The sequence below is a fragment of the Physeter macrocephalus genome, chromosome 6, assembly GCF_002837175.3.
Source record: "Physeter macrocephalus isolate SW-GA chromosome 6, ASM283717v5, whole genome shotgun sequence".
NCBI lineage: Eukaryota > Metazoa > Chordata > Mammalia > Artiodactyla > Physeteridae > Physeter > Physeter macrocephalus.
The window spans coordinates 91,212,681-91,229,639 of NC_041219.1; the positions used below are offsets into that span (position 1 = coordinate 91,212,681).

At 40.8% G+C, this 16,959-nt stretch overlaps 1 protein-coding gene across 1 annotated transcript; it reads right to left on the minus strand.

Annotated features, from left to right (window-relative positions):
* Window positions 1–10,692: 10,692 nt before the first annotated feature.
* Window positions 10,693–12,199, minus strand: PCED1B (PC-esterase domain containing 1B). Its single transcript, XM_024123097.3, has one exon. It carries the CDS (start codon window positions 12,197–12,199, stop codon window positions 10,883–10,885), a length of 1,317 nt encoding a protein of 438 aa, XP_023978865.1. The 3' UTR covers window positions 10,693–10,882.
* Window positions 12,200–16,959: the final 4,760 nt, after the last annotated feature.

Below are 16,959 nucleotides of genomic sequence, written 5' to 3' on the forward strand. Positions count from 1 at the left end.
TGTGCTCCGCAGCGGGAGAGGCCACAGCAGTGAGAGGCCCGCGTAACGCAAAAAAAAAAAAAAAAAAAAAAAAAAAGAATAAAGGAAAAAAGAAAACTAAGGTTTTTCACTAGCTGCCACACAAATGTCAAGCATCCCAGACACATATATAAGACTAGCCTGAGCACTCCTCCCTTCACAAGATGGCTAACGAAGCATGGAAGACTATGGTAAGTTTACCCCTTGGTGGAGGAGATGTGCAGTAAAAGTGGAGAGCTGTGCCTGAGACACCCCTGCATTCAGGCACAGGATCTGAACAAATAGAGGAAGGTGAGGTCCATGAACAGCAGTAAGGTCTTGGGCCAACAGCTTAATTTTTTATTTTATTTTGGATCCAGCTACCCACCAGAAAAGAATGCAAAACCCTTTTTTTAAATGCAGATGTTGATCAGTATCTTTCTTGAAAGAAAGAAACTAAGAATGAAGCTAAAGGAGCCACAGCATCAAAGAGCTGATGGCACACTTGGCTTGTGTGTCTGTGAGACAGGGCCATTCTTTAAAAAAAAGAAAAAAAAATTAATATTTTGTCTCTAAGTTAAGCAGGTAGCTTTGTGGCACCATAATTTCCAGTTTTGTGAAAATAGAAAATTGTTGGTGTTCATATTTTGCATATTAAAGCAATTACTTCAGCTATTTTTTAGCTTTTGTCCTTCTAAAAGAAACATTAGACCCAAGAATACACATCCCTCCAAAGACTATTCTAATCCTGGTATATTTTTAGTTCTTTCCTCTTAGAGTCAGGAAATGATAGATCACAAATGCATTTTTAATTGTCTGTATTTATTATTACTATATGCCAGACATTATGCTAAGTGTTTATAGATATTCTGCCATTTAAAACTAACAATCCTCCCCAATGTTCCTAGCAGCATTTTTTTCAATTGCCAAGATATGGAAGCAACCTAACAGTCCATCAACAGATGGATGGATAAAGAAGATGTGCTATATATACACAACAGAATACTACTCAGTCATAAAAAAGAACAAAATTTTGCCATTTGCAGCAACATGGAGGGACTTGGAGGGCATTATGCTAAGTGAAATGAGTCAGACAGAGAAAGAAAAATACTGTATGATATCACTTATATGTGGAATCTAAAAAACACAACAGACTAGTGAATATAACAAAAAAAGAAGCAGACTCACAGACATAGAAAACAAACTAGTGGTTACCAGTGGGGAAGGGGAGTGGGAGGTACAAACAATTGGCTGTAAGAGAGGCTACAAGGATGTATTGTACAATATGGGGAATATAGCCAATATTTTGTAATAACTGTAAATGGAGTGTAACCTTTAAAAATTAAATAAAAAACAAAAATTTTAAAAATTAAAAAAAAAAAACTAACAATCCTGTGAGGTGGGTATTATTATTTTTATTTTAAAGTTTAGGTAGCTGAGCCATAAAGAGTTTAGGTTCTTATACAAGCTCTCATCACCAGTAAGGGGCACAAGATGCCATTTACTCCAAGGTGTTTGCATCCTTAATCCCATGTTCTTGACCTCAGTGCCATCCAGAACTTCCCTGTGGGCTACTTATCAGGCAGAGGAAGGAGCTACATCCCTCCTGTACACAGATGTCAGCTTCTAACCTTAGATATTAGAATTTAAAGAAACTCCAGGGCAGGACTTTCCAACTTTTTTGACAACAACCCATAATAAGAATCACATTTAACATCTAATCATAGAACACACACACACACACACACACACACACACACACACACACACGCACACACCCCATAATATCATTTCTACTCTATGTGTGCTCTGATATATTTTATTCTACTCTATTTCATTTCTTAAAATTCTGGTCAGGAACCACTAGATTGTTATCACAACTCACTAACAGGTTATTATCTTTATTTTGAAAATCATGACACTAGTACATAGCTAGTCTATCTTACACAATTACTTTTGGAAGAGAGGTCTACCATCTTAAGTAAGTTATTTCTGAGTCTCCAGTTTCCTCATCTGCAAAATGAGGAGGCTGGACCAGATTTATGATTCTTAATCTTGGCTGCAAATTAGAAATATTTAAGAGCTTTTAAATACACTTTTGTCCAGGTTTTTGTCCCAGAATCTTGATTTAATTGTCTTGGGGTAGGGCCTGTGCCCTGGTTTTTGTTGTTGTCTTATTTTTTTGTTTGTTTTTGTTTTTTCACTCCCCAGATTATACTAACAAGCCACCAGGGATAGGAATTACTGGATTAAATGATTGCTAAATTTCCTTCCAGCGAAAAATTCTAGGCTATTTTGACTGGTGAGTGGGTTGTATTTTTAAAAATTATTTTAAAATTTTATTTTTGTAAGAAGAAAAGGTCATTAACCCTAAGCAATATCCCTTACAAGAGTGCTTTTCACATTCTAGTTACAGAGGGATTGGGTTTGTTAAAAATCCTGATCCCTGGGCCCAGCCCCAGCAGTTCTGACCACGTACATCAGGGTGGCGCCACAAACATTGTGCACTTTTCACAAACACTTTAGTGATTCTGATGGAAGCGATCTCAAAAACACTGCTCCGCATCATTGTCTCACCAACTGCTTATAGTTTCCTCAGTCCAGTACTTAGCACCGGGCCTATGGCCAGTGCTCTGAAATGTTTGCTAATTGGCTGCCCCACTAACCTGCCTGGCCACTCCACTGCCCTCCACCAGCTGCACGGCTCCATGCCCATTTTTCTTTCAATATTAAAAACACACTCGGGAACTATACTCAATATTTTGTAATAACCTATTAGGGAAAAGAACCTGAAAAAAAGTATATATATATATATGTAACTGAATCACTTTGCTGTACACCAGAAACTAACACAACATTGTAAATCAACTATACTTCAGTTAAAAATAAATAACTAAATAAATAAAAAGAAAAATACACCAAACTAGGTTACTTATACCCTGAAGGTGATTATACAGTGGTAGCTAGAACAGTAGGATGAACTTGGAACAAATCTTTAATTTTATCTAACAAATATTTTCATAGTGCTAAGTATGTGCCAGTCACAGCTGTAAGACTTTATAAACATTAACCTTGGTTGATGTCCATCCATAATCATCCTATGAGGTAGGTGCTACCATCCTAATTTTACAAATTAGGACCCTAAATTCCCCTGTATGTTTGTAGCACTGATACTACCCAGTTTTGAAGAGCATTATTTTTTAAATTAAACTGTACAGAGTTGAAAATAGAATTTCAATTAATATTTTATTTTTTAATTTTTATTGAAGTATAGTTGATTTACAGTGTTATGTTAGTTTCAGGTGTACAGCAAAGTGATTCAGTTATATATATATATTGATATTAACCCTGAGCAATATAATATATATTAACCCTGAGAATATATATATGTGTGTGTGTGTATACATATATATATATTTTTAAATTTTCATACAAGGGTAACTTTATTAAAGCAAAGAACTGAACATAATTTTAATGGACATTTTTCAAAGGACTCCACCTCCATTATATCTTCTCCTAACTTTTATCTTCATTGAGAAATTGTGCAAGGTTAAGTTTACTTTTTTCTAGTGCTGCTGTTTTGGCTTACCTTGGTAATCTCATCTTCATTTCTGGCCTGGCTCTGGAACTTCACGATAACTTTCAGAGTCAACTTCGGCCTCAATGCTCTGACATCTCCTGTTCGTTCTAACTGATATATATATTCTTCTTCAGATTCTTTTCCATGATAGGTTATTACAAGATACTGAATATAGTTCCCTGTGCTATACAGTAGGTCCTTGTTGTTTTTTTCTATTTTATGTATAGTAGTGTGAATCTGTTAATCCCAAACTCCTATCTACGCACCCTCTTTCTCCTTTGGTAACCATAAGTTTGTTTTCTATGTTTGTGAGTCTATTTCTGTTTTGTAAATAAGTTCATTTGTATCATTTTTTTTAGATTCCATCCATTAATATTTTAATATGAGGCATGAAACAAATTTAATTTGAGGGGTAGGCTGCTGCAGGGAGACCTCCTGTAGATAAAGGTTCAGCCTCCTCCACCATTAGAGGTATTCCAGTGGAACAGTGAGAACATGGTATTAAGGAATTACTTAGAAAAGCATTCTTAAGTTAATTCACCCAGTAGTAATTTCCTTGAATAACCTTATATAATATGATTTCTTATCTAAATTTTATCTCTAGCCATGAAAATTTAATGTATTGCCTAATAAATATTTTTATTGAGTTAACAAATATGTATTTGTCAATAAACTAATTAGAGACTAGTATATCATTTGTAAATTGACATAGACACATAAATACCCTCACTCTGATGTGTAATCATTTATTTATTGGTCAATTAAGGAAGATATAATACCAAAACGAAGATCACTTGACATGCAAAGGAGTTTTTCCACTTTATTGTCCATTTATTAACTAACCCATTGGGTAGATTTTATAGAGTCTAAGCTAATCCCCAGACTTTGATTCCTTCCCATCTGCAAAATCAGGACAATTTGTCCACTGTTTGCAGGTTCATCTCCATCTGGTCTATATCTTTGGTATTGTTCTAGCTCCGAGCTTATTTCCCAGTGTTAATATTGGGGCTCTTTATGCTCTTTATGGGGTTGTTTCAAATACCTGGCTTCTGTCTAGAAACACATTTCAGATGATCAGTGTTATTCCTTTCTCCCTGTGTCTGGGTCTGTGTCAGTAGAGCCCTAGATGATTGATGGGGGGCAGAGTGGAGGAGGGGGTCTGAGAATAGAGTCCACCTGTATCCATTACCATATCTCACAGTGACCAGGCTTTTCTGTAGGAAGTGTATCTCAGAGTAAGCAAACAACTCCCGTAGATGAAGAAAATCTCTTCTTTACAAAAGAATGCCAAGCTAAGAAATGTGCAAGCAGTGGTAAAATCAGAAAATTACCATTTTTCCACCCCTAATGAAATCTCTGTTTCAAGCAAGAATCATCAATGTGTGTTAAAACCATTAAGGGAAAGATTGATGAGGAACGGGAATATTGACTTGGTACCAATGTACCACCCACAAGACACTTGCTCGTTGCAAGTAGGAAAACATAACTTTGCAGTTTAGGAGTTCGACTGTCACCCTCTACTTGGTGATCAATCTCAGCATAGAATACTGGGAACCAGCTTATATGCCCTCTCCTGTGGTACAGTTGAAGCTCACTGCCTTGTCTGTGACGTGTTCTATCAAAAACATTTAACTTGCCTCTAAACTAAAACTTTGGATCTATCATTCACTTTATAGGAAACACAGGGGATAAAGTAAAAGTTAAATGACATTATGAAGAAATCATTAGACAAGCTCAGAAAGTGGAACATTCTGCAGGACAAATGTTTTCAATGAGTCAATGCCATGAAAAAAAGAAGGGAGTGCTTTGGGTTCTCTTCTAGATTAAAAGAAATCCAGAGACATAATAAGCAATGCAATGTGTGATTCTTTAGTGGATCCCAATCTGAATAGGTGTCGAAAACATTTTGGGGAATGAATATCTGTCTTATTTCGGCTGCTGTATCAAGTCCAGTAGTTTGCCCCTGTCTGCAGGTCATGTGTTCCAAGACTCCCAGTGGATACCCAAAACTTTGGATATTACTGAACCCTATGTATACTATGTTTTTCCCTACACGTACATACCTATGATAGAGTTTAATTTATAAATTAGGCACAGTAAGAGAATATCCAAATTGCCAGCATAGTTACTTTTGTCCTTTGGGTCATTATTAAGTAAAATAAGAGATACTTGAACACAAGTATCTGTGACAGAGTGACAGTTGATCTGATAATCCAGACCTCTATTAAGTGACCAATGGGTGAGATTCACTGGACAAATGGACGATTCACATCCTGGGTCGGGTGGAGTGGGGGTAGATGGGTGAGATACTTCATTACATTACTCAGAGTGGTGCACAATTTAAAATTTATGACTTGTTTATTTCTGGAATTTTCCATTTAATATTTTTGGACCACAATTGACCACAGGTAACTGAAACCATGGAAAGTGAAACTGTGGATAAGGGAGTCTACTGTACTGTAGACTGAGTGGCTTCTAAACAATAGAAATTTATTTCTCACAGTGCTGGATCCTGGATGTCTGGGATCAGGGGGTCAGCATGGCTGGATTCTGGCGAGGCCCCTCTTTTTCCAACTTCTTGTTGTGTCCTCACACGGCAAGGAGCAGAGAGAGGAAGCAAGCTCTCTTGTGAACCTTACAAGTGTACTAATCCCATTCATGAGGGCTCCATCCTCATGCCCTCATCAAATCCTAATTATCTTCCCAAAGCCTCACCTCCTAATACCATCATAGGTGGGATAAGGTTTCAACATATGATTTGGGGTGGTGAGGGACACAAACATTCAGTCCATAACAGAAGCAGACGATTTCAACAAGCTGTCAGAGCAGCTTCTGCTGGTGCTCTTGTTCTTCAAAGACAGACCTTTTCCTAGAGATTTAGTCTTGCTCTTAACCACGGTGTGGGCAGAGGGTGCTGTGTTGAATGACTATCTCTGCTCAGTTTCAGAATATTGTTTATTCTCCACTTCCCATTACCATACTCCACTGAGACGTGTCTTAGGATGTTCTGTGACCCTGAGCTGGGCATCAAATACCTGGGGTGGGATACCTCCACTCCACGCCATACTCTGCAGGCTGGAGTAGACCCACCCCAATGCTTGTTATCAAGGAAGGCTGTCCTGATGCCTCCCCCATCTTGGGGGAAGAAGAGGGCAACCATTCCTTGTACATTTCATCTCACTTTGATTAACTAGCTAATCTTGGACTTGTCCCAGGTTTATCTGATAAATTTTAGCTCATATTTGGGCACAGATTATTATAATGCTCCATTAAAAAAGGGCTTCATATATAAAGTGTCACCAACAAACCTTTTCTCTTCACTTAGCCCAACTATTTTATCTGGCCTTCTCTAGCATAATATTTCCCCACACATGCTTTTAGCCACCAGGGAAGCCCCCCACACATGCTTTTAAAAGATGCTACATATGAAAGTGGTCTGTGGTTAAATAAATCTTGGAAATACTAGGTTAAATACATTTAATCAAGTTTATTTCATACAGAACTTCTCAGAGCCTCTAATCTGTTAAAAGCCATTGTGAGTTTCCACATGGGGTGACTGTAGAGTGAATCCTTTTGTAAGCATCCTTTCCCACAGAATGCATGAGGAGTAAAGATTATGGCTTAAAGGGACATGTTTCTTTAAAGATTAATGGGTAAAGTCTCATGAAAAATTATATCTATAAATTAAGCATGCAGTGATAAAGGCTTTTCTTAAAGTTGTGACAATGAGAATACTGTTTCTAGTTTATAGCAACAAACATACAGTACCTGAAAACAATGGTGAGTCCTTTCTCTGACATGATCTAAGTTTTCAAAACAACTTACCTTTGCCGAATTCATGAACTGAAAGCTCCAGAGATGGAGCTGCTGCTACATACAACTCCAGAATTTAAAATGAAACTTGTCCCTGGCTGTTATGCAATGCAGATGCCGGGGAGGGGTTGGGAGTGGGAAGTTGGAGGGGGGTGCATGCAAACAAACAAGAGCTCTGTGGCTGACCAGGGATGGGGCTGATCCTGATCCTGTGGGAGGATGTAAGTTTCCATTTGTTTTCAAATGTTGGGCCTTGCTTTTCTTGTACTAACGAAAAAAAAAAAAAAGTTACAGCTTTAAAGTTTTGGCTTTTGGTATAACATAGTATGCCTTATTATAGAATCTTGTGAGAAATGTGCTGCACGGATGTTAATTTAATCATTAATTTTCCTTTTTTTTTTCCCCAGAAAACTGCAGACAAGAGTCAAATATAAAGAAGCTGTCATTTCTTGAGGCTGGAGAATAGGCCAAATGAACCCTGAATTCTAAGTCTTAACAATAGAACAATAATTTCTCTCATAAAGGTTGAATAATTTTGGCTCTTTTTACCAGACAATAGCTTGATTGCATTGCTAGGTTTCTTGACTTAAGGAGCAAGAAGACAATAGCAAAAAAAATGGGCACAGAAAAAAGCTCTAGGCTGAAAGATAAGGCCAGGATATGTAGGAAATTAACAGGAAGGCCACTGAAGGTGCCCTCAGGCTCTAACTCCCAGTTGGGGTGGGGAGGTCCAGGGGGTGTTAGCTTCCCAGAATGACTGAGGTAAAGTTATAGAAGAGTTCTGTAGACAGTTTGGAAAGAAAAGTAAACAAATACAGCTCAATTCTGATATAAATTGCATTCTTACTTAAGGATAGAATGTGAAGTAATTGTATTCTTGAACATTTAACTAAAGTAAACATGCTTGAACACCTTCTTTGCCAGGCACCATGCTAGTAGGCATTGGGAATTCAACAGCAAGCAAGACTACTGGAGAAGCTAACAAACAAGCAGCCATCGACACCCCTGAGTGGGGAGCAACACAAAGGAAATAAAGAGTGTGTTATGATGATCCTAACAGCACTCTTAGATGGTCATGGAAGGCCACTTAGGAGACGACTTGGAAGGTGTGGGGGGAAGGATGAAGAGTTAGATATCCAAAGAACTAGGGAGTAGAGGATGTTGAACATTCCAGGCAAAGGCAATAGCGAGTGCATAGACCCAAGTTATACAAGAGTTTGACATCTTGTAAAAATAGAAAGAAGTCCTGTGGGGTTGAAAGTGTAAAGAACAACAAAGAGAGTTCCAAAAGATAACACTGCAGGCACAAGCAGAAGTTTGATCACGTAGGACAGCAAAAGACATAGTAAGGATTTTACTCTGGGCTAATGGATTTGGACTTTTGAGCTCCAGAACTGTAAGAGAATAAATATGTGTTGTTTTAAGCCACCATGTTTGTAGTATTTGTTACAGCAGCCATAGGAAATTAATACACGTGGGAAGAAGATTATCTGAGTTTACCCATACTCCTAAACAGCTAAGGGAAACAGGACTGTTAAGTGATCGGTGCCACTTAACCCATAACATAGTGGATTCATCGAGTCAGTGTCTGGTGCTCAGCACTGTATGTCTAAGAACTCGAGTTCTCCTTGGTTCACTAGGCATGATCAGATTAAGGAGGATGAATACATACTAACTTAACTCACAAGAGAGAGATACAAACCACAACACAACAATTAATTGGCTTATTCATGGAAGTAGAAATACTAAATGGGTCAACTTACTTAGATCAGCAGCTAAATGTTGCTTGATCTTGCTTGCGAATTGTAAAGCCAGAATGATGGCAACGGGCTCATCTTGATGCCTAATGTTACCAAATCTCATAGCCTGCTGCACTCATCTCCATGGGATGAGAACATTTACACTGGTCAGACAGGTCCCTTCCCTCCTGATTGTGTTGGGACATTCTGGCAAATTTTGACTTGTAGGCACTACCTTTCTAGAGTCCTCAAAAATCATCATGACCCTATTTTGGCAAAATTCCCTCCAATGTACCACAAAGATTAAATGTCACTTTACCTCATCTTATGTAGTCTCACCAGGAACACATACTCCACCTCATCATTCACTCACTGATTCATTCAAGAAATATTATTCAGTACCTACTAAGTTCCAGACATTGTGCTAGGGTTTCAGACACAAAGATAAGTAAGATAAAGGCCCTATTTTCTTATGGTGTTTTAGTGAATTAAAAGTTTCCGCGTATTTCTTCTGTAAATAGCTGATCTCATCCATGTCTTGTGATTTCATGGACTCCATTTTTGCGGAATAACGTTTCCTTACCTTCATCGCCAAATTTAGGGATGGTCCAATTGAGGACCTGTAAAACAGTCAAATCAATTCAATGAAAAATCCTGTTATCTGGACAATTTTAGTCATGTCCTATTTTGACAGTTTTATCTAGGCATTAACATTTCACTAATCTAGTGTGACAAAGGGCCTAACATTTAAACAATCTCAATGATGTTAACATTCCTACGAAATAGAGAAGAGATGGTGGTGTCCACCTGTCCAATTTGCAAGGAAGGGATTTGTACACTGGGTGGTCCCTTCCAACTCCTAGTTTTACTCTATGATGATTCATATTGTCATTGAGTGCAACTTAATTTTCTCAAGCCCCAAATTCAAGACTATTAAAGAAATCATAAAGTCATAAGCATGCCATTCACTCTAGTTTACATAACCAATAAACCTCTGGTTATGGAGCTATAAGGGTTTTTCATCATCACTTCCATAGAAAGACCATGTTTGGTAAACTTCCCTTCTTGGTTTGTTGCAGTATAAATCAAGTTTGAAAGTTAACATAAACTGGATACTAGTATAAACTATGAAAGACTAGTGGAGGAGTGATTTTTCTGTGTGACCTAGAACAAGTCACTCACCTCTTGACCTCAGATTCCCTGTTTGTAAATGTTAGTTAAATTTTATGTTTTTAGTTTTCTCAGTTCTAAAATTCCATGATTCTTCGAGAATCTCTGGAAAATATCACCACAAAAAGTTAAAGTTCTTTTGTTTATTTGTAAGGAATCAGATCCATTTTATGGAAACCCTTTAGAGAAATTCCATTTTGAGTAGTTTATCAAGAGGCCGTAACTCTACAGCAGATACTGTCCCTGCTCTTATGAAGCTAAGTGTTCAATGGAAGGGAGTGGCACCATTAAATACAGACTCACAAAACCCACAATGACTTTTAGGAAACGACTTGTTAATTTCAATTTTATATTTACAAAAAGACAAAGAGAATAGGCAGTGGGGAGGCAGGAATGATGCCTGGTCCCCCCTCGCAGAATGCAGTGAGAGGCCACAGCCAGCAAGAATAGGTCAGACTGCTCTTCCCTGCCATTACTGATAACAGCAATGGACCAAAGGCTTCAGTTAACAAGGTCAGTCTGTCTGGGGAGCGTCGGACGATCTGTCCAGTCCATGTGCATGAAGAGGAAGGCCCAAGTCAGTCTATTGAGGCCTTGGCTCTCTATAGGCTGGGGCCCTTCTCTTGGAAGTTCTGGGCCACCCTCTCCAGGGCATGTAGGGGCCACGGGGAGAATACCGGGGAAAACCCCTATGGACCACAGGGGCCCGCTGCTGATAACAGGGTTGGGGGAAGGGGGGCCTAGGCGGCTGGGGACTAAACATAAGGTCACCATCGAAGGCAAATTCTGTCTGGGTAGATGGGGGAATATCTGAATGGAAATGGTTCGAGGAGAACTGATCCGATTGGAAAGGTCGGTCTGAAGAAAAATGGGCACCTTGGGGACAGACTAGGAATGGGGGTGTCACCTGGTGAAGGGGGATGGGAGGGGGTTTGGGGGGCAGGTGTGCGAACTGGGGTGGGCGGGGAGATGGCATGGGGGTCAGTGGGCAGCATCCAGGCAGAGGCAGGGGTCGGGGCGGAGAAGGGAAGGCCGGTTGATCTCTGCAGGCCAGGAGCCTCTCAAGTCTCCTGCCAGGTCCTCCCCTCGCGGGGCCATCCTTGATGCACTTGCCCACTGGGTCGCGCTGGGGCAGCTCCACCCCCCAGGCGTCGGCCACGTGAGCCAGCAGAAGCTGGGAGAGATGCCGGTGCGCGAGCTCGTTCCAGTGCACTCCGTCGGGCTGCAGGTACTTCCCTGTGTGGCGGCGGAAGTGGAAGTGCAAGTCCAGCACATCGAAGCCGTGCTTTTGGGCCTCGTTAGAGCTGTAGAAGTTGGCCTCAATCACGTTGGTTTTCAGTCTGGAGGCCATGGGTCGGAGCTTGGGCGGGAGGAAGCCGCTACTGATGTTATTGCCCACGGGCATGGCCGTGTTCCAAACCAGGAGGCACGACTCGGGCAGCACCTGGCGCAGGCGCCCAAACAGGCTCTCCAGGTTCTGCAGGTAGTTCGACCAGGAGTCCTCCCCGTACCTGGTGAGGTCCCAGAGGCAGGAATTCATGATGACCAGGTCCGGGTCGTGCTCACCCGAATGCAGCTCCTGCAGGATGGCTTCGAGGTAGTCGGAGTACACGCGCGTCAGGAAGTAGAAGCGCACCAGGTGCTGGCCGGAGCAGAACTGGCGCACCTCGCGGTAGTGGATGCCGTTATGCATGCGGCCCTGCTTGCCCCCCTGCACCAGCTTGTCCTGCTCGAAGCTGTACTCTCCCTTGGCCTTGAGCTGGCTGAGTGTGAGCAGGCAGTCCTTCTGCAGCAGGAGCACCAGGTCCTTGTACACGGCCCTCTGGACCGAGTCCCCCAGGATGACCACGAACTTGTTGTGGAGCAGCTGCCGTACTTCGGAGGCAAGCAGGTGGACCATGACGCCCGGGACGCGCCGCCTAGCTCCTTCCTTTCACTCGGTGGATCTGCGGATGGCTAGGACAGAAGGAGAGAGCATATGGGAAGGAGCCACCTCGGGCAGGACGGTTCGGGAGGGCCCGGGGACTGGGATGGAGCTTTAGCCTGGGGCACCTGCAGGGCGGGGCTCCGCTACCTCAGCCCGGAAAGAAGGGAGCCTGGAGCCAGAAGCCCTGTTTGGCCTGGACGCAGTTTCTGCCCGAGACATAACTCTGAACACCCAGGAAACCCAGGTTCTACCTGGTTCTACCAGGTTCTACCGGGAGGCCCTGCCCTCCCGGGCTGGAGGCACAGCCACCACAAGATACCCCACCACCGGCCTGGAGGCAGCCCAGAAGTCTGACAACTGGAGAATGGTTAGGCAAATTTTCCAGCTGTTAAATACTGAGGATTATGATCAAGCAAGAACATGGAGAGTGTGATATATACTGTTAAGTCGAGGAAGTTACCATATGTGTGCCCCATTTCCCTGAAATGGTATAAAATAGATATGCATAGATCACACTGAAAGAAAATAGGCCAAAACCAGTTTTTAATAGGACAGTAGGATTATGGGTGACTTGCCTCCCCCTCCCCTTTTTGTAAATATACTTTATATAGTCTTAAATCAATTTTAATAACTTAAAAGGAATTTAATGAAATGCAACAGGCCGCAGAAAGGAAGAGCACATATGCCAGGTCAGAAAACATGATAAAAACAGATTTCTTTCACAAGCGAGCAACTGTTTCTTATTAATGGGACTTGTAAGAAATAAATAAAATTGGAAATAATTCACATGTGTTTCAGCTGTAATATTCTTTGTGTTTCATTTAAAGGCGATCAGAATATGCCACCCCCAAATATGCTTTGGCATAAGAAATATTTTAGCTAAAGGCCACTGAGAATCAATAGATACAGGAAGAGTTCTCCGCCCTCCCACTATGAACCTAAGAGCAGGGCATAAATTTCCTTTTGAGGAAGGTGCCCCTTCCCCCAGCAAGGAGAGAAGAGCCAAGAAAGAAGACAGTGAATTGTCAACCCCGAGATGAGTCTGCATAAACAAACCTTACTAAAAGAGCCCTTATTTTCCATTAGTACCCCCATAAATCCCTTCCCCACAATTTATCATCCCTTGAAACTCACACCCTTTGTTCTTTGTTAAAATGGTATATAAGCCCAAGTCTGACCGCTTCTTTGAGTTTCATTCCTTTTCTGTGAACTTTTATGCACATAAATATTAACAAAAATTGTGTGCCTTTTCTCCTGTTAATCTGTCTTTTGTTAGTTTTATTCACAGGGCCCCAGACACTGAACCTAAAAGTGTAGAGGAAAAGTTTTTTCTTCCCCAGTACACTGAATAAAACGTCAAAAGTTGTGAAACTTGTCTTCAGAACTTCAGATCGAGTTTATTTCAAGCTGCCATTTACAGCCATATCCACTAGAATAAAAGGTGGAAACACACTAAAATACTACTGGCAAATCTCACATGGGGAGGAACATGGCATCCACTTCACACACACAGAAGCTGTTAAAATCTGCTGTGGCTTGATATTCATAGGCTTTCATGCATTAGTAAACATTTTAATAGGTGTGGTGGATAGCTATTATTAAATTACACATCTGGTTTTTAAAAGCTATACTATTTGTGGTTTTAAATGGGTATGAGTACAAAAATAAAAACATGAAGATGGATGGAGTACAAAAGTGCTCCACTAAGAGAACAGTTTATTGGCTTATATGAATCTTCATTTAAATGTTTTTGCTCTCAGATAAAAAGCTTAGAACTAGGATTTTGCTCATTGTGGTACAACAAAATAAAACATAATTAAGCAAACTCCAGATCCCCTTGGGGCTCAGGCATGTTCACTTGTTTATATTCATTTATTCATCCAACTCACACTTACTAAGCACTGACTAAATGCTCCACATGGAGCATATAAAAATGAGCAAAACCTGGTCTCACCCTTCAGAAGCAGATCAGATATATTCATTGATAACTGTAATAAAAAGTTGAAAGTGCTAAGTGCCATGAAAATAGAATGAGCAGGTGTGGTAGACTTTCAGGGGTCCTTGTGAACAGGGTTACACTACCCCAGACCCAAGTCTCCAAAGTGCAAAGTGAAGCGGAAAACCTTTCCCAGTGTTTTCAGGGCTCCCATGCCACCCCAGCTATATGTGCCTTCTCTGGGCTGGACTCTTGTCATATTCTGTTCTAGTCCCCTAGAGCAGCGGTCCCCAACCTTTTCTGGCACCAGGGACCAGTTTCATGGAAGACAATTTTTCCACGGACGGGGCGGGGATGGCGAGATGGCACAGGCGGTAATGTGAACAATGAGAAGTGACGGGGGAGCAGCGGATGAAGCTTCGCTCACTCGTCCGTCACTCACCTCCTGCTGTGTGGTCCGGTTCCTAACAGGCCTTGGACCTGTACCAGTCCACAGCCTGGGGGTTGGGGACCCCTGCCCTTGAGTAGAGGACGTCATCCCCTTCCACTGGAGTTCCCTCCCCTAGGCTGGCAGATGTGATAACCCAGCACTCTCTCCTTCAGTGGTACTGTGTTTACACGGCCCAATGCATTCCTTCTCTGAGTATGAAGTGCCCTAGATCTGAACTCACAATGTGAGTCAAATCCACTACTTAAAAGCTGTGGAAAACGGAGGCTCTTAAATATACTGGTGAAGAACATTGCTTTTAGAGCCACACTATCTGGGTTTGAATCTCAGCTCTTCTATTTGCTAGCTCTTTATCCCTGGGCAACTTATTTAGCCTTTCTCTGCCTTAATTTTCCTCATCTGTAAAATGGGACTTTTAGCACCCACTTCAGAGATTTGATCTGAAGGTTAAATATAAAGTGGTTAGAACAATGCCCTGACAAATAGTCAGCATGAATGAGTTATTATTCATTGAGCAAGTTTCAGAGCACCCGGTTAATCACCTGTAAAAGGGGGGCTACAATATTTGTGCCGTTTGTCTAGCAGGGTTCTGTGAAGATAAAATGAGAAGCAAGTGAAAGATTTTGAATAAAGCAAAATTAACGTTTGTTGAACAGCTACCAGATGCCAAGTGCTTTGTAAATATTACCCGATTTGTGAGAAGGTTCTTATTCTTTCCATGCTATAGGGAAGGATCTTGATGTGATGGAGATAAGATTTAGAACTACTGATGGCAAAGCCTGTCCCTGTAGGAGACATCCCTTAGAGCAGAACCCCTGCAGGTCAGTCTGAATCCAAAAGCTTGGCTCATGTCAGGGAAATATTTGGGGGCAAGATGGGAGAAGAGTGTTTCAGTGTGCCTTTAAGCATAGGCAGGTAATCCTTTACTCTGCCTGCTTGGGAGAGGGGTCCATGTGTACTTAGGGGGTTGGGGGTCAAGTGAGGATATAGATATATCTCATCCCATACCTTGATCTCAAGCAAGAGACGTGCAAAAATTAAAAGACCTGGATTTTAGAATAACCAAAACAAACTTCTACAGATTTCAGAGTCTCACAGTGTTTGAGAAATTCTGGCTGCCCTATATCCTGACCAGTAAACCTAATCCACCCAGATGCTGTTCCAAGGGCTTGGAGCCAAAACCCGGCAAAAATGTCCGCCTAAGAGTTTCTTATTGTTCTTCTACAATGGAACGTGAAGATTGGACTGTAGGAAAGAAGGGAGGGGGAAGTGACTGGAAAGAAGCATTCCAATTAGAAGCTGAAACTGAAAGGAAATTCGTGAAATTCTTCATAAACTTCCTGTCACAACAGAATTAACAAATCAGACATCCTCAGGACTATCATTGTGGGAAAAAAAATCATTTAAAAACGAAGATGCCAAGCATTAAAAACAAAACCTAACAAAAACAAAGTGATTTTTTTCAGAGGTGTGAGGGAAGAATAATTTGGAGAGCTGCATCTTCTCTGGTCTGGAAAAAAAAAAAAAAAAGGTTGGTAAGTTCCATTTTCAAAGCTTTTATTTATCAAAATGAAACAAAAAAGGGATTTGAAAACAGTCAGATGAGTGATCTTTTTGGCTTAAGAGTTTTTCTTTGCTTCAAATTTGCAAAACTTATTAGTTTTGGTAGCTATTTTACGGATCAATTGACGCATTCATTCATTCCTTAAGGAATTCATTGAGAACTAGATATTGTGCTAGGTGGAAGGAGGAGGTATAAAAAGGCAGTCTCTTCTCTCAAGAGGAGGGGTAAGAAAATGGGCACATACAAATATCAAAGGAGCTAACAGCTAGAACTGATGTATGTAAATGAAATATCAAAGCCAGTAGGAAGAGTCAAAGGGGAGGGAGGAGATAGACGGATGATACAATGCAATCTGTGATTCCAGCCTCAAATTAAAATCGATTTTAAAAAGAGTTTATGATGATTCCTTAAATCATAATTATAAGTAGTTCCACGTTTTTCTGTTTTCAAAGTAAAATTTGGGCTTTGGCTAAAGCTCTGACAGAAATTTACATTAATAATGGCTACTGCTATAATAAATTACTTTTAGGCATCTTGCTTAGATTTCCATTTGGGGATAATTGCTTTTTTAATAGCTTCATAAACCGTCACTTGTAAATCACTGACTATTGCTTTATAACTATCACAAACCAAACACATAGCATTGTTTTTTATTAATCAATGTGTTGTAGAAATTAGGTTAGTTTTTTTCTTTTCCTATTGATCTTTAGTTAAAGGAAGAGTGGCAAAGATATAGAGGCCAGTTACTCTGGAGACCCTGCAAAGAAGTCTTAAATCACAGAGGT

Excerpts from the sequence above, each read along its gene's own strand:
- PCED1B (XM_024123097.3), bottom strand. The coding sequence starts at position 12,199 with ATGGTCCACCTGCTTGCCTCCGAAGTACGGCAGCTGCTCCACAACAAG.